General features: G+C 43.2%; 2 protein-coding genes across 3 annotated transcripts in view; one reads left to right on the top strand and one right to left on the bottom strand.

Annotated features, from left to right (window-relative positions):
- Positions 1 to 18,838, bottom strand: part of FGFR1OP2 (FGFR1 oncogene partner 2) — a 31,824-nt gene extending 12,986 nt beyond the window's left edge. The window contains exons 1-4 of the mRNA XM_089671691.1: positions 18,717 to 18,838; positions 10,719 to 10,861; positions 3,899 to 4,016; positions 2,370 to 2,512 (exon numbers count right to left, since the gene is read on the bottom strand). Of these exons, the coding sequence (XP_089527817.1) occupies positions 2,370 to 2,512; positions 3,899 to 4,016; positions 10,719 to 10,853 (396 nt within the window). The 5' untranslated portion in view covers positions 10,854 to 10,861; positions 18,717 to 18,838. The remainder of the gene's footprint in view (positions 1 to 2,369; positions 2,513 to 3,898; positions 4,017 to 10,718; positions 10,862 to 18,716) is intronic.
- A 353-nt stretch (positions 18,839 to 19,191) lies between these two features.
- INTS13 (integrator complex subunit 13) overlaps positions 19,192 to 27,934 on the top strand; it is a 45,418-nt gene continuing 36,675 nt past the window's right edge. The window contains exons 1-4 of one of the 2 annotated variants that reach the window (XM_089671688.1): positions 19,192 to 19,599; positions 25,209 to 25,438; positions 26,794 to 26,868; positions 27,138 to 27,340. In XM_089671688.1, coding sequence (XP_089527814.1) covers positions 25,214 to 25,438; positions 26,794 to 26,868; positions 27,138 to 27,340 — 503 coding nt within the window. In that variant the 5' untranslated portion in view covers positions 19,192 to 19,599; positions 25,209 to 25,213. The remainder of the gene's footprint in view (positions 19,600 to 25,208; positions 25,439 to 26,793; positions 26,869 to 27,137; positions 27,341 to 27,934) is intronic. The other variant, XM_089671690.1, reaches the window with a different exon arrangement.

Genomic DNA, 27,934 nt, shown 5'->3' with positions numbered 1-27,934 from the left:
TGTCATTGATGGGAAAATGAATTCCAGAGTTTATCAAGACATTTTGCAGGAAAACGTACGACCGTCTGTCCGCCAACTGAAGCTCCGCAGAGGATGGGTGATGCAACAGGACAATGACCCAAAGCATACAAGTAATTCAAAAACAATGGCTGCAACAGCACAGAATACGCCTTCTGGAGTGGCCCAGTCAGAGTCCTGACCTCAACCCGATTGAAATGCTGTGGCATGACCTTAAGAGAGTGATTCACACCAGACATCCCCAGAATATTGCTACACTGAAACAGGTTTGTGAAGAGAAGTGGTCCAAAATTACTCCAGATCGTTGTGCAGGTCTGATCTGCAACTACAGGAAACGTTTGGTTGAGGTTATTGCTGCCAAAGGAGGGTCAACCAGTTATTAGGTCCAAAGGTTCACATACTTTTTCCTCCCTGCACTGTGAATGTTTACATGTTATGTGCAATTAAACCATGGCAACATCTAATGTTTGTGTAGTATTATGTTCAGCAGACTGTGTTCTTCTATTGTTGTGACTTAGATGACGTTCAGAGCACATTTTATGCCCAATTCATGCAAAACTCCATGTAATCCCAAGGGGTTCACATACCTTTTCTTGCAACTGTAGGCCATTAGTTGAAACGGAACCAGCTGATATTAATTTGCACTGACAAGGGGCAGGATTGTTTTCTGACAGATTACAGCTGGTGTCTTGGCTTTCCATGCCTTTTTGCACCTCCCTTTCTTCATGCGTTCAATACTTTTTCCCTGTGTCATTCCATTTTATTACACATAACCTAATTTCTGAACTTATTTGTTTTGGTTTCTTTGTATGTATGGATTGCATGGGTTGTTACCAACATGTGGCGAACATTTCATGTCAATAGCACCTTTAGAAATATATTTACTGAGAAACATGGTAACGTGTTCAATACTTATTTTACTTGCTGTATGTCATTTTTTTTCTTTTTTTGTGGAAAAATGCATATTTTAACTTGCAAAACGGATAAGTACTCTAACGGAGCAATTTACAGGAAGCACATAAAATACTGGGTCTTAAAAACATTAAAGCTGAACTCTGGGCTGGTTAATAATTATTACACATATTTACCATCCCTATACACATAGTGAACACACATATATTTTTTATCGTGACCTAGTTTCTGTGTAAAATTATTTTGATAGAATCTGTAATGTCATCTTTTCGAATTAGAAACTGCACCTATGCCTGGAACCTGGAGGCAGTACCAGTGCAGAAAGTACATCCTTTCCTGTCTCTATGCAGGGCTGCAAGAAAAACTACAATCCCCATCAACTGGAACAGTAGCCAGCAATGGGCTAGAATTAAGTAGGGATTGTGGGCAGGTTTCTGACCGATCCCTAGTAATAGTGGGACGACAGACTAGAGGTTTCCTGGCCGGTCAAACAATGTTATGATAGTGGGGGTCAGCCTGGGAGTCTGAGCTGCCTGAGTCTCCATCTACATTGCTACCTACTGTACAAGGAACTACACAGGGGATGTTAAAGGACCGGTGACCAGGGGAAGTAGCAGCCACCAGTATTACAAGCCAAAAATAAAGCCAACTGTGCTCTTGTACTGCATGATTCAAATTGATTTTTATCAGAAGGTGGATGACCACGTTCAAAAACAACATATTGCTTACAGTGGAACTAAAGGCAAAACTTTTTTTTGCTTGATAGAGTAAGGGAGGGTTATAAGACCTAATAGTTTTTTTTTTTTTTTGCCATCTGTGTCCCATTGGGAAGATTTCCCTTCACTTCCTGTCCCATAACGGTAGGCGAAAGGAAACCCCTAGTGTAACCAGGATTCCCAGACTTAGTGTCCCCATTGGAAGATTTCCCCTCTATTATATTGTTCTTGTGTCAACCCAAAATTTAGGATTTTCTATTACTTTCAATGATAATGGTAAACAGGAGAAATAGGGTGAATCTCCCTATCAAGGGCACAGACAGTAATACAAACCTACAGGTGTTCTAATCCCTCTCTGCTCTGTCCAAAATTTTAAAAAAATTAAAAAAGTTTTACCTTTAATTATTCATTAAAAGTAAGAAATGTCCTTTCCATTTGTGTACCCAGTATTGTATTGTGCCCTTCAAATTATTCCTGTTATATTTATGAGATCTGGCTTCTACTGCGAAGCAATGGTCTGTTTTACTTGTTTACCTATATTTTTTTCTGGTTTTCCAGCTGTGTTGTACTGAAAAAAAGTCAAAAGAAACATCCTTTCCAAAAATTAGATAAAAGTCTTGCCCAGAGATCAGCTTTATTCATTTCCACACAAACTAAATTTGTATTGAAAATGGTTTTAATAGTCATCCCCTGTGTTTTAGAACACACTGGGCGCTGGCTTACCTTGGAATGCTGCTCTTTCAGGTTGACAATAATACTGGGGTCATCCTTCTTGCTTGCCATCAATAATCGGAACATTTGCTCTCGGTATTTGCTCATAATCAGCTCCAGTGCTGACTGGTGTTCCTCCAAGGAAGTGCGAAGCTCTGGACAAAGAAAAACACTCAAATTGAGAAGTGGTTGGGGTGGAGAATAAAAAACGAAGATTATAATTCTCATGGGGCTGTTTAACAAAGACAGGAGAAAAAAAATGGTCACAGCAGAAATCCAATTTTGTTCAATTAACTTTCAAAAGTTTGTTTGGGCCAAGCTGCCCACATAAACTATTTCCATTGCTAAACAATGTGGCTACCATGTGTGCTGTAATGAACTGTAGTAGCATTAACTAGGTACAGTACGCGGAACTGTGTTCCGACCGTAAAATGATTCAGCCTGACTATCGCTGGCCAATCCCTTTAATTTACTTGAAATTCAGTTCATAGAGGCATCACACAGGGGAATTACTTAGGATCAGCAAACACAAATGCTCCTGCGCTTGGGGATGGACTCGATGCAGGCTACAACCATATTAAGTATGTCCTGGAACATGCGCACCTTGCTGCCCTCAAATAGAACAGGGGAATCCAAATATACTGAGGGCTCTGAGGAACAGACAAGTCCTCAAAACGCGTCAGCCTATTGGACATCTACACTCCCTATTGCGGACGGTTACTCAGTGTGGTGTTGACTAAGCTGTTCTTTTATAATGTGCCTTGACTATATTGTCGTTTATGAGTACAACACCTAATTTATTTCTTATTAAACATTTATTATGGTAATGCACTAGGCCTGTGCGCTCTCCGTTTGTTCTTTCCTCATTACTTAGGATGCTTTGCATGCAATGCAAATGTAGCCTGCCTAGAAATGCCCACTCTTCCAGACCGAGATTCACCCATCAAGTACAGAGGAAGAGCATGTACAATTGTGCATTAATCAAGCGATAGCCAGAATTCAGCTTTACACAGAGCTGCAACTCCAGGGCAGTGAGTGATAAAGATATAGTTTTATAAGGGAGAATTGGTACACTTGGAATTAACACATCAGGTAGGTCTCAATAACATGTTCTCCTTAAGGGCTAGTTCACACCACAAAATCACACTCTAGATCTGTTCCGGATGCATTTCTGCATGTCGGTTAACAAGTTTTTGATGTGTTCTGGTGCTTTTTAGATGCATTCCATATTTCTTTCTGGGTTTTTTTTCACTTTACTGTCTGTCTGCCTTTTTGATGTGTTTTTGATGCATTTTACCGTGTTCCAGTACAGTTCTGTGCAGGAAAAATGGAGCATATTCTACTTTTTTTCTGGAACCGGAACACACTGGAACTGCAAGCTCTGGTGTGAACTATGCCATTGAAAACCATGTAACCTACTTTCTATGTTTTTTGGATGCAGAAAAAAAGCACTGGAACACATGTGGTGCGAACTAGCCCTAATAAATTTGAGTGTATTTAAAAGCACATTGTTAAAAGTCAATGGCTGTGAAAGAACCAACCTTTGTTTTCTTGCTGAAGTTCCCTGATCTGCCGATTCTCCTGCTGTATTCCTAGCACCAGCGTCGACCGTGGTCGGTGTCTTGCAACCTCGTTCAGTTCCTGAATTTCATCTTGGTACTACAAGGGGAGCAATCAGTGATTACACCACAAACAATACACAGCACAGTACACAGAATGCTTGGAGTCCAACAAAAGATGGAGCAACTCTAGATAACTGCCAATAGCCATGGTAACTTCAACCGATACGTTCATTGACTTTAACCCTTTGGCGCTGGCGCCTCCTGGCCCTTTAAGGGTTTCAGAAGCTGGGAGGCGGGGCAGGTTTTAAAGTCATGTGACCGCCATGATTCGCCGTCACGGCGGTCACATGATCAGGAAAAGTCCCGATCGAAAGAGGAGATTGGGACCTTTCCGTGAGTACTGGACATGTGTGCTGGGAGTGCGCTCTCAGCACGTTTTTCTTAATTGCATGCAAATGTGTGGCCGCTCGGCGTGAAGGCCCAGACGCCGGAAGGCCACACATTTGCATGCGGCTGGCGCCAAGAGGTTAAGGTCTGGTTCACACCATGGTGCAGAGATGTGAGTTTTTCTGCACACATTCTGCAAGGGCACAAAGAAAACAATTGTTCTCTATGAGCCCTGTTCACACCACAACATCGGTGTCATGCGTGGATCTGCACAGGGATCTGCTATGTGTATAAACCTCACTGAAACACACATGAAAACTGACGTATACTCGTGTCTATGCAAATTAAATCTGCATGTTTTTTTTCCCATCAGTTTTTCTGCAAGTATGGTGTGAACAAAGCCTAAAAGATATGCACTATGTTATTATGGCTGTATATTTAAGAGGGACTGGTCAGCAAAACTAAATCATCCTATTCTTTATAGCCAAAGAAGCTTTCATCTTAGCCACTGTTTGATCCACAGTAGCCATGGTATTGCACATGTGATCAGTCCAGACACCACTCATTTGACGGCTTGACAATTCAGTTGAGAGCATAGACATCTATGACAGTTATCATTCATGGTATGCCTGAAATGTAACTGTTTTATCGATAGACAAAGAAGCTATTTTATAGTGTAACTTAAACTGTTTTCAGTTGTGACTTTTTAATGTTATCTTCTCCAATTTTTGGCTGAAATCAGCATACTACTGGGCTCTCATCTGATACCTGGACTGAGAAGCCTGCTCAAAGTTGTCAAAATCATAGTACTTGTGCAGTTTTTGACCTTGCTTACAAATGTCTCACACAGATCAGCAGCCCCTTGCTGTTTGACTTGCTACAAAGTTACAACATTATAGTCTGATCACTGAGGAGACTGAGGAAATGCTTCCAGCAAACCGATGACATCGTCTCAGCCTTGGCAAAGTCACTTCACTGGAGCTCAATAATGGCTTTTAATGATAAAAAGGTGGAGCTTTTGAGAAAAGATACCTACTGCTGTATATTTTGACATATCAAGAATGTATTCATATTGAGAGGTCCACTATAGTGCCAATAATCTCAACAATATGTGCAAATGATTTGGAAACCTTATTTGTGTACAGCTTATAACTATTTCTGTATATGGAAGCAGACATATCTGTTCATTATATATGTAGGCTCTACTTCTTACCCTTGCTACACAGTACTTTGCTCTCCATGCAATGCAGAGGATACACATAATAATTAACCATCACATTTTAGGACTGACAGTTTCAGGTAACACAGCAAAGTAGAAATCAGTTAGATTTTCCATGAAGACCAACTCTCCTTGACAAATACAATCTATTTATAAAAGACAGAAATCTTTCCCCAAATCAATTTATTGAACAACTGCATCATTGTGTATCTAGTCAGAATTAGGCTACCAGATTGCTCAGAATGATTGAAAACAATGAGGTGTGTGGCTTATCCTGTACTCTTAGCTGCTATTTAACAGAGAAGGAAAAAAAAATGCAGCTCACAAGAATACACAGCATGCCAGTGTCCAAAAAGAACAGGTGCAGGTAGGATGGAGCTCTTCTACATGAACTATAGAAAGCTGAATCACAAAGACCGGATGCACATTGATGGAAGCCCCACCTAGGACCTACCACCTCTCGAATATGTGTTTCACACTAGAGATGGGCTTAATCATAGACATGACTAGGACTAAAAAAATGTATATTATATAGGGCGCGCTTGTTAGAGCCCAACCTCCGTAGCTGTAGGATAAAGGTGCCAGATGGATATCAGGGATGGATGGATGGATGGGAGCAGTAACACTGAGGCAGTTCTTCTTAGAGTGGAAGCAAGGCTCTAATGCAGTAAACATGAAAAAGAGAGGAAGGCGCCTCTAAATGCAGTAGTGACAATTTATTAGTGAACAATAGATATATTGCACTTACAAGATAAATAGTTAAAAAGACTCATCGTGTGATGTAATAAGATCCAGGTGAGACATCCCTTTTCATGACTAGGACTAAGCCCATCTCTAGGGTGAAACGTATCAGCAGCAGGGGGGAGTCCTAGGTAAAGCTTCTATTGTACACATCCGGTACACTAACATTTTATGAAAATGCTGACATCAGTGTGTGGACAGCTTTTGTGATTAAACTGTTTAGCAAAATTTGCTTACATCTACTACAGAAGAAAAAACAAACCTCTCTATTATTATGATACAAGATTTATACGGTGCCAACAGTTTGAGCAGTGCTGTACATAATAAAGAGACAGTACAGTTACAATACAATTCAAGACAAGAGGGCCCTGCTCAAGACAGCTTACAATCTAAAGAAAAAATCAAGTGATAAAAAAGGAAATAACGGAGTGGGAATAAGTTGTTTAAAAAAGTAAACTTCAGCTGCAGGGGCGGACTGACAACTCATGGGGCCCCCGGGCAATAGGGGATCATGGGGCCCCTGTGTCCTTGCCCAAACTCAAAAAAGCCTATGAAAAAGGTACCAGGGGCATCTCATGGGGCCCACTACTGACCCCGGGCCCTCGGGCAGTGCCCAAGTTTCCAAATGGTCAGTCCGCCCCTGTTCAGCTGTTAACTAGAGGCGGGGTAGGCCACCCTGAAGGGATGAGTTTTCAGGGATCTCCTAAAAGCAGGCAGAATGGGGGATAGCCTTAAGCTGGGTACATCACTTGTGTGGATGTAGGAATCCAAATTTTGTCTTTGTTCAGCCCATGATTAAATAGAAAAAAACAACTCAGTGTACCCAGCTTTACATGTTAGGGCAGGGGGCTTCAGACAACAGGAGGATTCCGAGAGGCGAGCATGGGAGGTTACAAGGGAGCTAGAGAACAGGGGTCTAGGGTAGGGTGACTAGGGTGGTTTAGGTGAGATTTTGGGATAAGTTTGGTGATATAGTTGAGGGAAAGTTGTGGATGGCTTCAGCTGGATAAGATGTATTGCTTTTTCTTTTTTTCCCCTCACAAATTGAGCTGGATAGAAGGATCATCCCAGCTTAGACATTGAATTATGACAGCAAGGACTCTCCACTATCAGAATACACTGATCTGCAGCTGCTGATGGAGATAAAGGTTTCCAACAAGTCCATTTGACAAAAACCGACCATTAGCTGCTTGCCACCCGCCCACAGTGGTTGTATTGTGAGTGGATGGCACCGGCAGGCCGGATGATATACTGGTACATTGCAACCTTTCTTCCAAGTGTGGGATGCACATGCGCATGCCCCCTGCTGTGATCGGACACAGCACGATTTTTGCAGCTGATTTCAGCCAATGATTCTGACTGTGGCCAATCACACACAGAGTTCTGTCTTTACAAAAACACAAAAAAACTTTGTGTACAGGGAACAGCGATTTGCCTATTTCTTGCAGGGAGAAAAAAGCAGCACATTATTACACTTTGTTAAGCACACAGTTGACCCCTTGAGTGCTCCAGATGTTTGTTAACCCCTTCCCAGCCGGTGTCATTAGTAGATTGTCAGTGCACAGTATTATCACTGATCACTGTATTAGTGTCACTAGCAAAGTCAGTGTCAGTTAGTGACCCTCCCAGATAGTGTCTCTTAGCACCAAATTGCCCGCAACCCTATCACAGTCTCACTATAAGTTGCTAATCCCCACTAATACAGTATAGGGACATTGCTGAGTAAATTCCAGTATACATACCATAGTTTGTGGAAGCTATAACTTTTGCGCAAACCAATTAATATACATTTATTGATTTATTTATTTTTTTTATCTAAACACATATAGCAGGATAAATGTTGGTCCAAATGTATATAGGAACTAGATTTTTACATTTTTTTCTTCTATTGGATATGTTTTATAACAGAAAGTAGAAAATATGACGTTTATTTATTTATTTTTTAATATTTGATCTTTTTTCATTTATATTGCAAAAACAGAAAAACCTAGGGGTGATCAAATACCACCAAAAGAAAGCTCTATTTGTGTGGAAAAAATGATAAAAAAACTTTCATTTGCGTACAGCAGCCTCTCTAATCCTTTTCAGCGCAGAGGAAACCTTGACATTACTTTCCGGTCTCAGAGAACCCCTGCTAAAATGACTATCTACAATTCATGATACATTAGTGTGATAGTCAGTGGGAAGAATGCTCCTTACACTTGTGGTCATTGGGAAGAATTACCCCCTTACAGATTGCTAAAAAGATCAATGGTGTCATTGGGAACTTACCTGAGAGGCAAAAATTTCTCATTGCTCAAGGAACCCCTGGCAACCTCTGGAGGAACCCCGGTTGAGAAACACTGTCGTACAGTGTTGCGTAACTGCACAATTGCCAGTTAAAGAAGCACAGTGCTGAATAGCAAAAAAATACTCTGGTCATGAAGATGGTAGAACCTTCCGGAGCTCAAATGGTTAAACTGACTTTTGTCACACAAGAGAGGCCAAACATGGATTCAAATTCAGACAGTTCTTGCTGAACTGGAGAAACTTTGATTCATCTATGGCCAGCTTTTGTATGTTGTTTATACACTGCTCAAAAAAATTAAAGGAACATTTTGAAAACACATCAGATCTCAATGGCAAAAAAAATCTCATACTGAATATCTAAACTGCTATGGACTGGGTAATGTGTTAGGATGCCCCATCAAATGATGGAAATGAAAATGATCAACCTACAGAGGAATGAATTCAAAGACACCCTGAAAATCAAAGTGAAAAAAATATGCAGCAGGCTAGTCCATTTTGCTGAAATTTCATTGCAACTTAAAATGGTACTCAGTAGCTTGTATGGCCCCCACGTGCTTGTATGTATGCCTGACAATATCAGGGTATGCTCCTAATGAGACGACGGATGGTGTCCTGGGGTATTTCCTCCCAGATCTGGACCAGGGCATCGCTGAGCTCCTGGACAGTCTGAGGTGCGTCGGATGGAGCAAAATGATATCCCAGAGGTGTTCTATTGGATTTAGGTAAGGCGAGCGAGGGGGCCATTCAATGGTATCAATTCCTTCATCCTCCAGGAACTGCCTGCATACTCTCGCCACATGAGGCCGGGCATTGTCGTGCACCCGGAAGGAACCCAGGACCCACTGCACCAGCGTAGGGTCTGACAATGAGTCCAAGGATTTCATCACGATACTTAATGGCACTCAGGGTGCCATTGTCTAGCCTGTAGAGGTCTGTGCGTCCCTCCATGGATATGGCTCACCAGACTACCACTGACCCATCACCAAAACTGTCATGCTGAACGATGTTACAGGCAGCATAACGTTCTCCATGGCCTCTCCAGACCCTTTCACATATGTCACATGTGCTCAGGGTGAACCTGCTCTCACCTGTGAAAAGCACAGGGTACCAGTGGCGAACCTGCCAATTCTGGTGTTTAATGGAAAATGCCAATCGAGCTCTATGGTGCCGGGCAGTGAGCAGAGGGCCCACTAGAGGACGTCGAGCCCTCAGGCCACCCTCATGAAGTCTGTTTCTGATTGTTTGGTCAAAGACATTCACACCAATGGCCTGCTGGAGGTCATTTTGTAGGGCTCTGGCAGTACTCTGGCAGTACTCATCCTGTTCCTCCTTGCACAAAGGAGCAGACACCGTTCCTGCTGATGGGTTAAGGACCTTCTACGGCCCTGTCCAGCTTCCCTAGTATAACTGCCTGTCTCCTGGAATCTCCTCCATGCTCTTGAGATTGTGCTGAGAGACACAGCAAACCTTCTGGCAATGGTATGTATTGGTGCTCCATCCTGGAGGAGTTGGACTGCCTACCTCTGTAGGGTCCAGATATCGCCTCATGCTACCAGTAGTGACACTGACCCTAGCGAAACGCAAAACAAGTGAAAAATAATCAAAAAAGATGAAAAAATGTCAGTGGCCTCCACCTATTAAACCGTTCCTGTTTTGGGGGTTGTCTCATTGTTGTCCATCTAGTGCACCTGTTGGTAATTTCATTAACACCAAAAGCAGCTGAAACTTATTAACAACCCCCTCTGCTACTTAACTGACCAGATTAATATCCCAGGAGCTTCATTGACTTGATGCTATACTCTTATTACAAATTGTAAAATGCAGTGCTCAAACAAATTGAAGGTACACTTTTTATCTGTTGGCCAAATGAAGACCATTCAAGGGATTGACAGAGAGGGGTAGTGGACACTGAATGATTGGTAAGGTGGATGAGTCTGACAGCAGCATTTATGATAGACTAAAGGGAAATAGCCTGTGTATAGGTAGGCCAACTAAGCCACACCAATGAAAGGATAGAACTGCAAGCAGGCACAAATGTGAAAGTCCCATCAAAAATGACTTCCAGTAAATTACTGCAATAAGAACTCAGTATGACCTCTGAAATTACAGCACATGTACTCTCCTGTGCCATCAGCAATATTCATGTTATGGCACTCCACCGACCTGTTTCATTGCCTCCACCCGTTTGTTGAGCACCGTCGTCTGCTCGATAAGGGCCTCTGCTGCACTGTCATGTTCCCGTAACCGCTCCACCAGAGATTTTGCATCGGCCAGAACCTTTTCGATCGTACAACTCATATTGCTGGCTGTTAGAAAACAATTTACAGTCATATGAAATACTTCATTACGCGCAATGTGTCACCCAATACATCACAATCTTTCAAAATCAACTTTAGATTGATCAAAACTCTAACATGAAGACCTATCTAAACTATCTAACCAATTTCAATCCAAGCAATTATTATCCAGTCAGGCAGGCCCCTGTGTAACATAGTTGTTGGTAGATCTAAAGGAAATTGTACAACCAAGATTACAATGTGTGTGGTGAGCATAAAAACTGCCTCTCACAACTTTTTACCTCTTTAACTTGGAGAAACCCTTGAAATGACTTTCAGGTCACAGGGACCTCCTACTAGTAATTACTATATCTACAGCTAACCATGCAATAGCATGAAAAGAAAGTTACAAAAAAAAAAAAAGAATAAATAAAGTATTAAGGGATGCTCAGGATGTAAAAAAAAACTATAATAATATCCAGAACACAAATGCAGAAATTTGTAGTGTTCCCTCTTTGGTGGCCAGTGCTATGATGGTCAATGGAAAAGTGCCCCCTTACACTGGTAGTGCATTTGGCTGTTGGCAGCATAAATCAATGATCTGAATGGCTTCACAAAATGATGATCACATGCTTGATGAAGGGGTCCAGTGTCTCCCTGCACACATAGGTGTTTACAGGCCTATTAGAAGAGGCGTGTTTTCAGGCTGAGAAGAAAAACCATCACCAGGGCATTCAGGAGAGGAAAATAACACCTGACACAGCTGAATGCACTTTCCTTTAGCCATGTGACAACCCCATTATTATGGGTTCTCCTTTCACCGTAGGGATCAGTGCTCCATCATCAGATTCCCAGACCAAGACACATACACACTTATACTTTAGTAACTCTGCCAACCTTCTTTCATTTCTTTCTTCCAAGGCATATCTTTCACCTACAGCTGACCTCTCTTACTAATCAACTCTGGAGTTATGTTAGAATTTCAAGATATATAGCTGGTGACCTGGAATGTTTGTTGGTATGACTTACACACCAGTTTATAGCACTTCTGAGAACAGTGACTACAGTGTGATTTTGTCAGCAGGTCCCACCCAATGATTTATGGCTAAAACCTGCTGATTGGCTGTAGCCAAAGACAGCACAGAGTCCAGTTGTTTACAAACACAGAGGGCTTTGTACACAGATCAGCGATCTGGATGTTTCTTCTCCCTGCAAAGCGGGGAAGAAAAAAAGCCAGATCTCTTAGTAAAATACATATCAAACACATTACACGTATTAGGCACTCAGTCAACCCGTTGGCTACCCCTTGATGTTAACCCCTTCCCAGCTAGTGTTATTAGTACACTGACAATGTACAGTACTATACCTGATCACTGTATTAGTGTCACTATTGATGTCAGCATCAGTTATTCAGTTAGTGTACCTCCCAACGACAGTCAGTTAGTGCCAGATTGCCCGCCACACTATCACAGTCCCACTATAAGTCGCTGATCATGGCCATTACCAGTATAGCATCATAGAGTGGGGAAAATAAGGATTTCATCCCCTGCAGATTTTGTAAGTTTGCCCACTTACAAAGAAATTAAAGGTCTATAGTTTTTATCATAGGTGTATTTTAAATGATAGAGACGGAATATGAACCAGAAAAACACACGATACAAATGCTATACATGGAGTTGCAGTTCAGTGAGTAAAATAAGTATTTGATCCCCAAGCAAAAAATGACTTAGTACTTGGTGGAGAACCCCTTGTTGGCAAGCACAGAGGTAAGACATTTCTTGTAGCTGGTTACCAGGTTTGCACACATCTCAGGAGGGATTTTGGTCCACTCTTCTTTACAGATCTTCTCTAAATCCTTAAAGCCAAGTTCCACTCAAAAGCGGAAGCTCTGCTTATTTTCCTCCTCCCCCCACCCGCCACAATTGGCACCTTTGGGGGGGAGCTGATACCTGTTCAGCCCCCACCTCCCTCCCACAGACTCCTGGGAACTTTCACAGGTCCCAGAAGACTGCCGGACCAATTGGGAGGCGCAGCACGACTTGCACATGCACAGTGTGCACCAGGCTGTGAAGCCGCAAGTTGTCACAGCCTGTTGCCCACAGTTGAGATGCCGGTGCCATGGAGGAGAGCAGGGGTGAAGGGACAGCGCAAGTGAGAACATTGATGAACATTGTGAACAAAATGATAGAAATTTAATTTGGGTACCATAGCGCATGACCACGCAATTGTCAGTTAAAATAGCGCAGTACTAAATAGCAAAAAATGCTCTGATCATGAAGAGGGTTAAACCTTCCGCAGGTCACGTGGATAATAATAATAATAGTACTACCCATACCAAAATGACCTTGGAATGTGAATCATGTCTTAAAAAACTGACAATAAAAATATTTTCAAAACTAAAGTTACAGGGCACATTAGTGCATAGGGGCCGACAGCCTGAACTACAGTACATGGAGGGGATACAGGCAGCTGACACTCCTGGAAGCCTTGGATGTGCAGTGACCACTGAAGGGATAGCCAAGTATAAACCTAATATAGGAACTTTTTATTGCATTTTTGTTATAAATAAATGGCAGACTTGCTTTAAATAACGTACTATGTTCTAAAATCTGTGTGGCCCTAAGTGTACAAACAGCTGAGTCAGTGAGCTGTCAATGAGCCTCATGGATGCCTATGTTTAGGTAGGGAGAAAATGTGACCTCCGACCTCAACATGTCAACACAGAGAAGCAGACATGCCTAAACATTTGCTCATACTTGTGTTGGTCAGGCAGCATCCCTGAAACACATTAAGAAAAGTTCTATAAGGGTTTAGGTGTAGTATGGATGCCAGCCCCTTTGAATGTACCACATCCCTTATAGAAAAACAACCAAGACTTGTATTTGTATAATTATAGACTCAACCTGAAGAAGTGAACTCTTGTTCATAAAATGTGTCAAGACTTTTCAACACCTCCCCATCACTGCCCCATATACATAGATGTTGTTGAAGCTTTATAATTACATTATTTAATGGTCTAGTAGTAGAATGTAGTGGATGGTTGAAGGCTGAGGTGTGGATGTCACTTGAGGTTTATAGAATGTCTAAAATTAGTTTAATGATAACTTAGCCCTTGTTCACACTGATTTGTTTCTGATGCTTTCTAAAACATATAGATTTGCAAGTCGAGGGAGATAACATGGCTTTCTATGGAGGTTGTTCACCCCTATGTGTTCCAGACATGCTGCAATTTCCAAAAGGGTCCTGTGCGTGTTTGCTGTGATGCAGTCCATTTTTGAGCCCCATAGACTTGAATGGAAACACAGTGAAAATGCATAGGTGTTCAAATGCTATGAAATTTCAGTGTAAGATACACCTATCTCTGATTTCACAAAAGTAGCCTTGAGGTGATTGTAGCTGCACTAGTGCATTTGCGACAGAAACAATTGAGTACTGACGTGATACATTTTTTATTTGCACTAACATATAATTTTGAGGACAAGCTTTCGGGGTATGTCCCCTTCTTCAGTACTGCCTGGACCTTGAAGAAGGGGACATACCCCGAAAGCTTGTCCTCAAAATTATATGTTAGTGCAAATAAAAAAAGTATCACATCAGTAGTCAATTGTTTCTGACAGAAGTAGCCAGAACAGAAATCACAGTTGTGCAAAATCGCATGAGAATTGCACCGCAATTGCTCCTGAAACTGCACTTGAAAACATAGAAATCCCTCCGCATCACTGTTAACTGTTAACCAGGCTTTAAAGTGATAATCCAAAACGCATTTTAGAAGTTAAATCGGGCAAGCTTATTTACCAACAATCATTGGTGATCATTGTCAGCAGGACTGCCAAAATTCTCTGTTGTGTTCCTTGCCAGACACAGTGTGAGCTTTGATCTTCTGGGTGCTGATGCTGTGACTTCCTATGTCATACAGTGAAGATAGAGGGTCACTCACCACCCAGTCTACTTAGAAAATATTTTGTACTATTTTCAGTGCATAAAAGACGAACTGTGATTGGACAAGTGGAAGAGGAGGGGTGGGCGAACATCACGATCTCCACAGCACCCAAACACAGAACACCTTGTATTCACTGAAAAGAATACAAGCCATTTTTAAAACATTCTGTATCCGCCACCCCTCTCTGCCAATCCCTCCACTGGCTTCCCGTTGCTCAACGGATAAAATTCAAAACACTAACAATACCATATAAAGCCATTTATAACTCTGCTCCAAATTACATCACCAATCTTGTCTCCAAATATCACCCAAACCATACTCTCCGCTCTTCGCATGACCTCCTACTCTCCAGCTCCCTTGTCTCCTCCTCCCATGCTCGTCTCAAGGACTTCTCCAGAGCTTCCCCCATCCTCTGGAACTCCGTACCACAATTTATCAGACTATCGCCTACTCTGCTCACTTTTAGGCGATCCCTGAAAACCTATCTCTTCAGGGAAACCTATCCTGCCGTCAGCTAATACTGGAATCTTCTACTCTTCCAACCAGTCCATCCCCCCACAGTTACTACCTTTGTACCACTAGCCCCTCCCTCCTAGATTGTAAACTCCAAGGAGCAGGGCCCTCCTTTCCCTCTTGTATTGAACTGTATCGTTACTGTATTGTCTCCCGTTATATTGTAAAGCGCTGAGCAAACTGTTGGCGCTATATAAATCCTGTATAATAAAGGGATGAGATGCAGAATGAGAGAGCCGCCATCACCACTGTACGACTAAGCTCACATCTGGCATGGAACACAGCTGAGAATTTTAGCATCCCTCTAGACATTAGTAGTAACTAAGCTGGCCCAATGTAACTTCTAAAACGGTTTTATTCTTTCTTGGAGTTCCACTTTAAGCTCTCATTCACACCTACATTTAGGGACTGACTACGATTTAATGCAGGAGACACAGCAGGGATTCTATGAACGGGCAGTGATTATCCATGGCTGATCGATCCTGGGGGCAGTTTTTGTCCAGGGCTGATCATCCACAGGTAACTGCTGAATGTTCGGTAACATGCAAACGACCACAAATGGCTGTGAGCACTGTCAGCCACTCGTTGCTTCCAGCCCGCAGCTGTTTGCAGAAACCCTTCTGAGTCCCCTGCATGGAAGTGTGCTTGGTGCCTAAACACAAATGTGAATTAGATCTAAGTGGTTATTAATAAAATGAAATACATTTTCACAATACCAAGACTACAATATAGAATTTTTGTACATTAAACATCCCACATGGTTACCATCTACTTTTTGGTCATAAGGAAAGTTAAGGTATAAGTTCACCTTTTCTGATAAAAATGAAAAGGTAAATTACATAATTACATAGTTAGTCTGTCTGAAAAAAAGACAAAAGTCCATCCCGTTCAACCATAGAAAAAAAAAAAAAAGTTATAATCCTATACCAAGAGTTGATCCAGAGGAAGGCAAAAAAAACCCCAGCAAAGTATGATCCAATTTGCTCCTGCTGGGAAAATAATTCCTTCCTGATCCCCCGAGAGGCAATCAGATATTCCCTGGATCAACTTTACCTATAAATGTTATATCCAGTTATATTCAGTGTATCTGAATAAATAAATGAACACCCTACACCCTCCCCACCCGGTGCAGGGATTTGTAAGTCCCGCTCTTCTTCCCCATCGTTCCTTAGGACTTCTGTGATGGATCAGAGTGATCCCATGCTGGAAGTGACAGCTAACCACCCACGGAGGTAAGTGCAGAGGCGTCTGGGGGGGGGATATGGAGCTTGTTCGCTCCTCTTTTCATTTGTCGTAAAAAGGTTAACTTACACTGTAGAGGATACGTTCACCTTTAAAAAAAAGAAAAAAATAATAAATGCACATTTTTTTTGCAGGCAAAAAAAATTTGCATTCACTTTTTTTTTTTTTTGTAGGAGCCTGGAAAGTATTTCACCCACGATCAGCAGATCACTGGTGCCATGCAGGACTCCTGCAGACTGTCAGTGTATCTGTTTGCTCGCACAGGCAGACAGTTACACACTGACAGGAAGAATCAATGAACTACCAGAGCACCGTGCGTGTTCACTGAGAACTACAAGCCGTCAGCCGCAAAGGCAGTCGTTACTTGTAGTTCATTCATTCACAGAACTTTGTGAATGGATGATGCAGCCGTGTGGTTAGAGTTCCCTACAGCCGCACTCTGTCACAAAGAGGAGGGATCGGGGAGCAGGAACATGTTACATGTTCTACCCTAAAAAAGAGAAGAACATGTAACATGTAACCCTCCAAAAGGTATTTCAGTGTTTGGTGGAGAATTACAGTAGATGTAAACCCTAAGAAGATGATATTTAGTTAGCTCTGTGCACTGTGTATCAGAAACAATTGCCAAGCTTGTCTCCATAAAATGCTGTTTCCCCTTCTTTCATCTATTTTTCCATCTCAGTGCTGCTGATCTCCTGCAGCCGTTTCCAGCCACTTCCTGTCTATATGCACTCGCTCCAGCGTCCGTTGCACATCATTGCTCAGGACCAGCTCTCTGATAGTGACAACAGTAAATGACCACATTGAGGGCAATGTGTATTGACACAGTCAACTGTAGTCTTCAGTGAGGGAGCATGTGACTTGGTGACAACACAGGACAGCAAATAGAGCAGTTGTCACCCTTAAACAGGAAGTATAGTTTAGCATCCTGAAGTTTATTCTGTGCAGCTGTGGTGTTTACAGCGGTATTAACCCCCCCAAACCAAAAATATATTATATTACAAGCTTAGATGTGGTGGCTGCATTAGTTTTCTTTTCCCCTCTGTTTTCACCTGGTGGCCAGTAACACACCTCCTGTATTAGTGAGACACAACACTGAAGGAATGAGATAGGAAGCACAGCAGCACTGTCAGTATGGGTGGAGGGGATTGTTAAATGTAGTAGCAGATTTAAATACACTAACAAATGGAAGCCAAACTGCAGCTCACACTTTATAATCAGTTACAGCAAACACTTTTTTTTCCTTTTGGGATAAAGGTTTTACATGAATAAATAAAAACAGACCATTTAAATCCCCCGTCAGTGGTAAATGGTTTGTCTCATCCATGTAAAGTGATACATTCTGCTGGAGAGCTTGAGTTTTTGAAAAACAACAGACTTACCGACTGGATCACTAGATAAAAATAGCAGAAAAGGTTTCTAAAAAAGGAAACGAATGCAGCCATTACACCTAAAAACTGGTAAGCTGCAAAACAACAAATGTTTGCTTTTGGGTTTAATACTACTTTAAAATGTATCTAAACATTTGTATTTACTAACCTTGGATGGAGTGTGGAGGCATTAGAACCCCTGTCTGGTTTTTATTGCTGTCTGTCTCTCCACTGGTGAGAATCCTCCTATTGTTCCTGGTGACATCGAAATAGAATGTAAAATCCAAAATGAAAGTTGTCACCAGGACAGGAAGTGAGGAAAAATCCAATGGGGACAACTTGTTCCTATCACATTGTAGAGATTTCCACTCACTTCCTGTTGCATCTCTGTAATAGGAAGTCAGGAGGACTTTCCCCACAGAGACACAGATGGCAACAAAGAGCCTGACAGGTTCCGCACTGCGTCCAAAACAAACAATTTTGGGTTTAGGTATACTTTGCAAAAAGAAAATAATTTTTTTTTTTTTTTTGAGTGGCTCAGAGCGGTCCTATGACCAGATCAGTGAGCACCCTGCGCAGGGGTTGGTTGGCTCGATCCTAATCTGGCTGTGTGTGACCATTGGTTGTCTTTGTCCATTGCACCCAACCACATCCGGTCACCAACTCCAATCTGTCACCCTGTCCTGGCACACCTGCACCCTCCACAGGACTACCAGACTGGAACTGCAGATAGTGGAGGGGTGTCTGGATTTGGGGTTGTTACTGACTTGAAATAAGAGGCTGTCAGAACTGATCATAGCCCGCTGTCCCCTCTAATTACCGAATTTCCGATGATCTTCGTTCACATTCGGCGCCTCAGGAGCTCAGTCACCTCTCTTCACTTCCCAACACCAAACAGTACAGTCACCAGCCAGCGCCGAATTCCATGACGTACACGCGGAGCGACCAATCTCTGCGCATGCTCCCTGAAAGAAACGTTCCTCGAGAACCAAAGTGTAATTTTTTTAGCCTGACTGCAGAACGATCTACCATTCTACACACGGAGTTGAAAGTAAATTAAAAAAAATAACAATTCTTGTCTTGCACAGCTACTTCGCGTTTCTACTAGGTTTGGTTCCCGCCGCCCATCGTACACACCCGACGGAAATACAAAGTAGATCTGCGCATGCACAGATATTTAAACAGAAAAAAAATGTTATCTGAATGATTATTGTTCATTTTCTATAGTTCTGCGTCTTTATTTATATGATATGTCAATATGATAATGAGATAATGTAGTGTTGGCACGCATGCGCCGGTTTAAGGCTATTGAGGTACGGAAAGCAGACGGGACCAAACAGGAAGTAAAAAAGAACCTTCCCTGAACGAGAAAAAAAATACCATTTCAAATGTTATATGGTACAATCCCCGTCTATGGTTTCGAATATCTAATTACTATTACAATTTGTAACAATTTTGTTAAGTTGCAGTGACTGTGCGCGTGCACGGCCCGGCCCGGCTAGCTCGGGGATGTACGGTGAGTGTGCTGGGCCAAGAGAGGTGAGAGCGCGAAGCCGCCATCAATGGGGGATCAGCCGGTGCCTGAGCCTGTGATCAGCTGAGGAATATGGGGTGTGTGCAATGGCTGAAAAGGTGACCCCATCATCGTGTGCTCTGTGACAGCCCCAAATCCCCGCCAGCACGGTGCTGGGCCCTGTGAGCAGGTGAGAGGACTGAGCTCCAGCAGGTACTATCACGTCAGCTGTGTACACAGTGCGGGGTCCCCGCCATCTCTGCGGATCGGTGCTTCATGTGGTATCTGTGGCAGCCCCATCCAGCACGGGAATGTACGGAATAGGAGGCAGATTACAGAGGCCCGCCTGGAAATACTGCCTGCTTGGCCGCCATGCTGATCCTCTGGCTTCAACAAGTGGAACTATAGGGAAAACCTGTTTTTGTTTTTATTTTGAATAGCATAGGGGACATTTCCCTTCACTACCTGTCCCATAGAAGCAGGAAGTGAGAGGGGATCCCTGCAAATTAACCACTTGCCTACCAGCACGTATACCCCCTTCCTGCCCAGGCCAATTTTCAGCTTTCAGTGCAGTTGCACTTTGACAATTGCACGGTCATGCAACACTGTACCCATAAGCAATTTGTATAATTTTTTTCACACACATAGAGCTTTCTTTTGGTGGTATTTAATTGCCACTGGGTGCTTTATTTTTTGCGCTATAAACAAAAAAAGAGGCAAAAAATGTGAAAAAAAAAAGTTTTTCTTTGTTTCTTTTATAAAATTTTGCAAACCGGTAATTTTTCTTCATCACTGCTGTGCGTTGATGAGGCGGCACGGATAGGAAGCACTGATGAGGCGGCACGGATAGGCAGCACTGATGAGGTGGCACGGATAGGCAGCACTGATGAGGTGGCACGGATAGGCAGCACTGATGAGGTGGCACGGATAGGCAGCACTGATGAGGTGGCACGGATAGGCAGCACTGATGAGGTGGCACGGATAGGCAGCACTGATGAAGTTGCACGGATAGGCAGCACTGATGAAGTTGCACGGATAGGCAGCACTGATGAGGTGGCACGGATAGGCAGCGCTGATGAGGTGGCACGGATAGGCAGCGCTGATGAGGTGGCACGGATAGGCAGCGCTGATGAGGTGGCACGGATAGGCAGCGCTGATGAGGTGGCACGGATAGGCAGCGCTGATGAAGTTGCACGGATAGGCAGCGCTGATGAGGTGGCACGGATAGGCAGCGCTGATGAGGTGGCATGGATAGGCAGCGCTGATGAGGTGGCACGGATAGGCAGCGCTGATGAGGTGGCACGGATAGGCAGCGCTGATGAGGTGACATGGATAGGCAGCGCTGATGAAGTGACACGGATAGGCAGCGCTGATGAGGTGGCACGGATAGGCAGCACTGATGAGGTGGCACGGATAGGCAGCACTGATGAGGTGGCACGGATAGGCAGCACTGATGAGGTGGCACGGATAGGCAGCACTGATTAGGAGGCATTGATGATACTGCACTGATATACAGCAATGATGGGCACTGATAGATGGCACTGACGGATGCAACTGCTAGCGGCGCTGACTGACCGCACTGACGGGCTCAACTGCTGGGTGGCACTGCAGGACACTGATCTGCTCTGTGACAGCGTGAGTAAAGTGCTGCCGATAACCGGCAAGTGTATTTACTCTGTGCTCTGCTGTGTCATTGGGCTTTTATCTCATCACGTGATCAGCTGTGTCCGTAGGACATAGTGATCACGGAGATCGCCGGGTGTGCGCCGCTAAGGGCGCATTCTGGGAGGACGTCATAGGACGCCCTCCCAGAACTGGATATCCGTGCTGTAACCATCATTCGGCTATAGCGCAGTTAGCATGTGGTTAAGAGAATTCTTTGGGGTCCCCCAGGTCACCAGAACTAGTGTCTCCATTGGAAGATTTCCCCTCTATTACTTTTCTGGGGACAACCCTACATTTGGGATTTTCTTTTTCTTTCACTGCTAATGGTAAACGGGACAAATAGGATGAATATCACTAACGGGTGTAGACAGCAATAAAAACTGACAGGGGTTCTAATCCATCTCCACTCTGTCCAAAACTAAAAAAAAATGTTTTGCCTTTAGTTCCACTTAGGGTCACTGTCTCTTCACTTGTATACAGGTCAGGAAAACCCCAGATCTGTTACATTTTCCAAGTCATTGATTCAAAATATGAAAGCCAGAGGATCAGCATGACAGAGCTCTTCTAGAAAAGTCAGTAAGGGCATTCGCTATGTCTCTTTGAAGTAGAGTTCCAGTTGATTTAAAATAAATAAATAAAAGTCAGCAGCTACAAAAACTGTAGCTGCTGACTTTTAAAATGCAGACACTTACCTGTCCCTCGGTTCAGCGGTGTCCTCACCACCGCTGGTTTCACCGGCTGTCTTCTTTCCCCTGCGCCGGCATCTTCAGTGTAGGTACCCGGCTGTGACAGCTTGCGGCTTCACAGCCAGGTGCCCACTAGGCATGCGCGGGTAGCGCTGCGATCTGTGAACGGTCCTGTAGTCTTTTGGGACCTGTCATGTGTCCCAGAAGATTACGGGGAGGGAGGGCAACATCCGCTTCCGATCGTCTTAGGAACTCGCAGTGAAAGTGGGAGTGTGTATCTGTCAAATTTGGAAACTCACTCCCCAAAGGTGTCAATCCTTAACGGGGAGAAGGGCTTGAAGCGGAACTTCCGCTTTAAAGTGTTACTAAACTCTCAACCGTAAAATCAGTCTGTATATGCATGTTTGTTATACTCACTGTGGAACCTAAGGGGTTAATGCTACACATTGTGTGAAAAGGCTGTTTGATCAAGTGTTCTATGATCCTCCCCTTCTTCTACTGTTCCTAAATAATTTCCTGATAAAATAGAGCCTTGGGGGCAAGATGCACACGCTCAGTTTGGTGTGTATTGCTAAAGGTTTTTGGGTTTTTTTTCTTGTCCTTGGGACAGTGTATGTGATCAGCACTATACAGACATACAGACAAAGGATCAGGGGTCCTTCAGCCTCATAGGACAGTCGGGGAGAATGAAAACTCCTACAAGCTTTAACCAGTGCTCAGCTGGACACTGATTAGTCACAAGACTGCTATATGCTGCTAATGCAAAAAGATATTTAGCAGTTTATCTTTAGTAAAATAATTGCATTTTCATGTTGTGTGTACTGTGGGAGACCAGATATAGTGAATGCAGGGTCCCGGGTTTAGTAACACGTTAATTATAGGTTTGCTTTAAAGTCACCCTGTCACCATAGGGTCACTGGTATGTAATACACACCTTGTAAAAGGGGAGGCAGTATACTGACATTTCTGATGCAAGCGCTAGTAAGGTGCGTATATATGGGGCCTTTACAGAGGCACTAAATAATAAACAGTGCAGCGCTAAACCTTAAATATATAAATAAAATATAAGTATGCAATAAATCAGTGCAATGTGCAAAATACGGGTTAAATATAAAGTGCAACACGTGTATTCCCAACGGGAATAATCAAAGTGTCAAAGTGATCACAGCAATCAATCTATCAAAAAATCACTCTAATGTAAATGACCACTCAATGTAAATAAGTCCATATAAATAGTGTCCAAAACAAAATCTTCATGCATGTTTTCACACTGTGTAAATCCAAAAGTGGCTACAGTGGCCCCTCACCTCCTTACATTGACCCTGCAGGGTCAGCTCGCCTTAGGATAAAACACCACTGAGATGTATCACAGGATCCTCCCCAGAAATATACACTCAGTCAGCAGCTTCCTCTCCAGGTCATGTACAAACAAAAAGCTTTCATAGTGTAAAACCGCAATTTATTGAGTAAAACTTATACAAAGAATGCCCACTCACATATTAGTTCTTCTTTTACATGGCTCCTATACCTCATGCTATGAATGCCTTGCATAGGTATTAAATATAGGGGTTTCAGATATGGCCGCCACTCCGGAAAATGACGTGACCGCGCTCCCAAAATACTCCTTGCGTACCGGCGCGTTGCGTCACGCTAGACATGTGACTTCCGTTGGGAATACACGTGTTGCACTTTATATTTAACCCGTATTTTGCACATTGCACTGATTTATTGCATACTTATATTTTATTTATATTTATTTATTTATATATTTAAGGTTTAGTGCTGCACTGTTTATTATTTATTGTCATTGTACTCACTTTGGTAGGAGGTTTAGTGTTAGCAGCTATAGTGATAGGGCTCCATTTTTAGTGCAGGAGGTCTGTTCTTCATTACAGAGGCACTGTCACTTTGCCTTGTATGGGCACAGTGGCTCTTTATTATAAAATTATAACTTTTTTTTTTTAGATAGTGTGGAAAGATTCAAACCCTTGACATCTTATTATTTCTATCTGCATGCTGGGAAGATTCACCCCTCTGTTTTTCCCGGTTAGGGACGAGTTCAGACATAATTCCAAAGCAGCATGAGCAGTTCCACCAGGAAGTTGTCAAAGCAGAGAGCTAATCCTATATAGCAGAGCATGCTCCATCTCCACAGAAACACATAAACAAGAAGTGCATGTACGTGCCGCTGCAGTGCGATGAATGCCTCCACTGCCTAAGATTGGCTGTCCGCTTTGGCAGCTTCCAGGCGGGATAGCTCAGGCAGGTTTAGACTAATGTCCGAATGTGCCTGAGCCCATTTCTGGTCCTGGTGTCACTGAGAGAGAGATAGGAGCTCTGAAATTTTACAGTTGTCATCAGAACAGGAATAGATGGGAGATATTTCACTGGGGACACCTGTTCTGGTGACAACTGAAAAGGGATTCCTCTCACTGTGGATAGATTTCCTGTCACATCTTGTTTGCTACCTGTGTCATGCAGGATCCACTAAGAGAATTGGAAGCCTAGCTGAGGTTGAATGGGGACGCAGGTATCACATAAGCACTTAGGGCACACCGGAGCCACAGAATGATAAAGGATACTTTGGCTTCCCTGGTGTCACAGGGTGGCACAGGATATCTAGAGTGCTCTGAGGTCACAGGGTGATGCAGAATGCTGAGATTGTTCTGGAGTCCCAGGGGTCAGGGGGTGACACAGTATGCCCAGAGAGTTCCGAGGTCCCGGGTGACAGAGTGCTCAGATTTATCTTGAGTCCCAGAGGCCAGGGGGTGACATGGGATGTTCAGAGAGCCCTGAGGTCAGAGGGTTACACAAAATTCTCAGATTTATCTACAGTACCAGGAGTCAGGGGGTAAAAAAGGATGCCCAGAGTGCTTTGAGGTCACAGAATGACTCAGAATGCTGAGATTGCTCTGACGTCCCAGGGGTCAGGGGGTGACACAGGATGCCCAGAGAACTCTGAGGTCACAGGGGGACACAGAATGCTCAGAGTGCTCTAGAGTCCCAGGGGTCACAGGGTGATGCAGGATGCCCAGTGTGCTCTGAGATCATGGGATGACATGGATACTCCGAGTGCTCTGGAGTTCCGGGGGTCACGGGGTAACAAAGACTGCTGAGAGTGCACCAGGGTCTCGAGGTAGCAAAACACTTGGGGATGCCCTGGAATCCTGGGATGAGAGGTGACACAGGATGCTGAGGAGGCTCAGAGGTCACAAAAGTCACTGGAGACACAGGAATGCACTAAGGTCACCTGGATACACTGGAGTGCAGATACAGCAGCAGGAGACTCGGGTAAGGCCTAGCAGTGCATTGCTCAACCATTTAAAAATGGGTGCCAATCAGGAGGAAAAAAATGTTTTGTTTTTGATATGCTTTAAGTTAGTATGACATTTTTATATTGAAATTGGTACAGTGATTAGAGTTGCTCATTTTTTCTGTTCCTTTGTAGACAAGATGAAAACCTTTTCAGAGTCCCACAAGACAGTTTTTGTTGTCGATCACTGCCCATACATGGCGGAATCCTGCAGACAGCATGTCGAGTTTGATATGCTCACCAAAAATCGCACGCAGGGAATTATCCCTCTGGCACCAATCTCAAAATCACTGTGGACGTGCGCTGTGGAAGCATCTGTGGAATATTGTAGAATAATGTATGATATATTCCCCTTCAAGAAACTGGTAAGAGCACAATTGTCTCCTCTAGTCAATGTAATAACAGCTGTGTCATCTGTGTCTAATATCCAGTCTTCTGTTGTGGATCAGTAGAAGCCCATTTCCAGGATCTTAAAAATGTAATGTTGGTGTCTTGATTGAACTGATTGTGTCCTGGATCATATAAGAATTCGTCCAGCCCTGGCTGTTTAGAATTAAATCTGTTCTGTGCCCATTGAGGGCAAAGCAACAAATTTACTTAGTAGATGTAAAGACGATAGTGTATAAAGTCATCATGAAAGGGGCAGATTACAAAACAATATGAAAACCCTCCAAAATTTCTTTTGTACCTCTGGTTTGCTGCAGTCACATGACTGCTTTAGCTACTCTTCCTCTTGAGCTCAAATCGATTGACTGCTGTATGTCAAGCTGGGTAGGGGGCATGTCAGCCTGTAAATCCACAAGCTGACTACAGGAGTACTGGGCATTGGCATGGAAGGTTCCATTAGAGTAAGTGCTTGGAATCATGGGGCACACTAGGAGTCATGGGGTACCAAGAGGCTGGAGGCAGGAGCAGAGGACACAGGATAATAGATAAGGACTTTAGATGGGGGCCCAGCCTAAAGCATGGCAACACATTGCTGGAACTCTGAGCCACATGTCACTTTGCAGTTTAGCAAGGGAGAATGTCACAGCACACCGAGGGTCACCAATATGGGTCCAAAAGTTTTAATAAACGATCACATAGTTACAGCAAGGCAACGTTTCGGACTCTCGCAGGACCCCTTCATCAGGTTTTGCAGTTTAGGGCAGCACCAATCAGGAGAGCTGTCTCCTGATTTGTCGGGGTGCCAGTGCTTCTGGTGAAACCTGAAAGTGCCAGAGGCCAAGAGGAGACTTGGTGATGGATCCCAGTAGAGGGGAGTGATACACCTACATAAAGAGGAATAAAGGGGAATATTAGAGTGTCAGTTGAATGACAGCTTAGAATCTGCTGGGGTTGTTGATTGCAGTGCTCTGGGGATTTGGATGGTTATACAAGCAAGGGATGTAAATATCTAAAATACATTAAATGCACATACTGTATCAGCTTATAAGGAGATTGTTGTTAAATTATATGCATCAGCCTGGTGTGCGTGCTCCCTGTGGCATTACAGAAATACCACAGAGGAGCATGGGACTTGAGGTCCCTTAAGCCGGGTAGACACATACCAAAAGTCAATCGGTTCAGCAGTATAGACCTGTGCAAGACTGAAGGGAAGGCTGGGGTTCAGCTTTAATTAGAACTTTTTTGTCTGCCGCAGGTAAAGACAACATATTTATTTAGCTGCCATGTCTTGGGATTTCCTAACAGTGAAATGTAATGCTTTCTGTGTCTGTAGGTGAATTTTATAGTCAGTGATTCTTGTTCCCGGATATTGAATAGTTGGTCTCAAGAGGATCAAAACTTGCAGGAGGTAAGGAGAGAAATTGCCATATATGAATCTACCTATTTTGAAATTGGTTTCAGTTTACTAACTTTATGAACTCCTTTTGTTAATGAACCTAATTTCAGTTTTTCTGCCACTTATATGGACTGTTGCTAGTGCTCCTTTTATCGATGCATCAATCCCAATTGTTGCACCCTGCAGAGTGGCTTATTGTCATTGTATCCACCTTGTCTGAGTGTTTGGTTCCTTAATTCAAACCCTTTTTTAAAAACAACTCCTATTTTATTTTCTTCTAGTTAATGGCAGCCTTGGCCTCGATTGGCCCTCCGAATCCCCGGGCAGATCCAGAGTGTTGCAGCATCCTTCATGGGCTGGTGGCAGCGGTGGAGTCCCTGTGTAAGATCACAGATTGTCAGCATGAGTCCAGGACGGTGCTAATGGAGAATGCAGACCGTGTGGCTAACAGGGGCCGCATCATCTGTCTCACCAATGCCAAGAGGTACAAACCCTTAGAAATAAATCTTTTGGCAGAGTTGTGCATGGCATCCAGCAGGACTGTTGTGTTTAAACTCATAGGTACTAGATATCTGGCTCTCACACCTGATCTATGAAAACTTTTGCAATACATTTTATCTAAACCTACGCAAAAAATATAATATCTTGCACTTAAGCAGTTCTTTGATGTGGTGGCTGCATTTTCTTTCTTTTTCATTTTCAGCAAGTACAGAAAATATTTGTTGGTCCTGCAAGAAATACAGTTCCCTTGTAAGGTCCTGTGTATTGAACTGAAATTTCCAACAATGCTATCAGCCTTTCCAACTATTCTTCAAAAACTACAGAACACCATTCCTCTTAGTAGTACAGATGGAGGTTAGCTGTATGTAGTCCAAATCAGGAGCACAGCCTACGATGACAACACTGCTTCGACATACATAGAGTACAGTGAGTGAACATTGTCACCCTAGGACAGGAAGATTAAAAAAGAAAAAGAAAAGAGAACCAGTTCCCAAGTCTAAGGACTAGTAAGGTGCAATACTGTATAATACATTATTGTTTTGGGGTTTACATAAGAGCATTAAAAAGCTTTTTTACC

The sequence above is a fragment of the Staurois parvus genome, unplaced genomic scaffold, assembly GCF_062004578.1.
Source record: "Staurois parvus isolate SC_StPar_1 unplaced genomic scaffold, SC_StPar_1.0 ptg000114l, whole genome shotgun sequence".
Classification (NCBI taxonomy): Eukaryota; Metazoa; Chordata; class Amphibia; order Anura; family Ranidae; genus Staurois; species Staurois parvus.
This window is presented reverse-complemented; position numbering and strand designations above follow the sequence as displayed.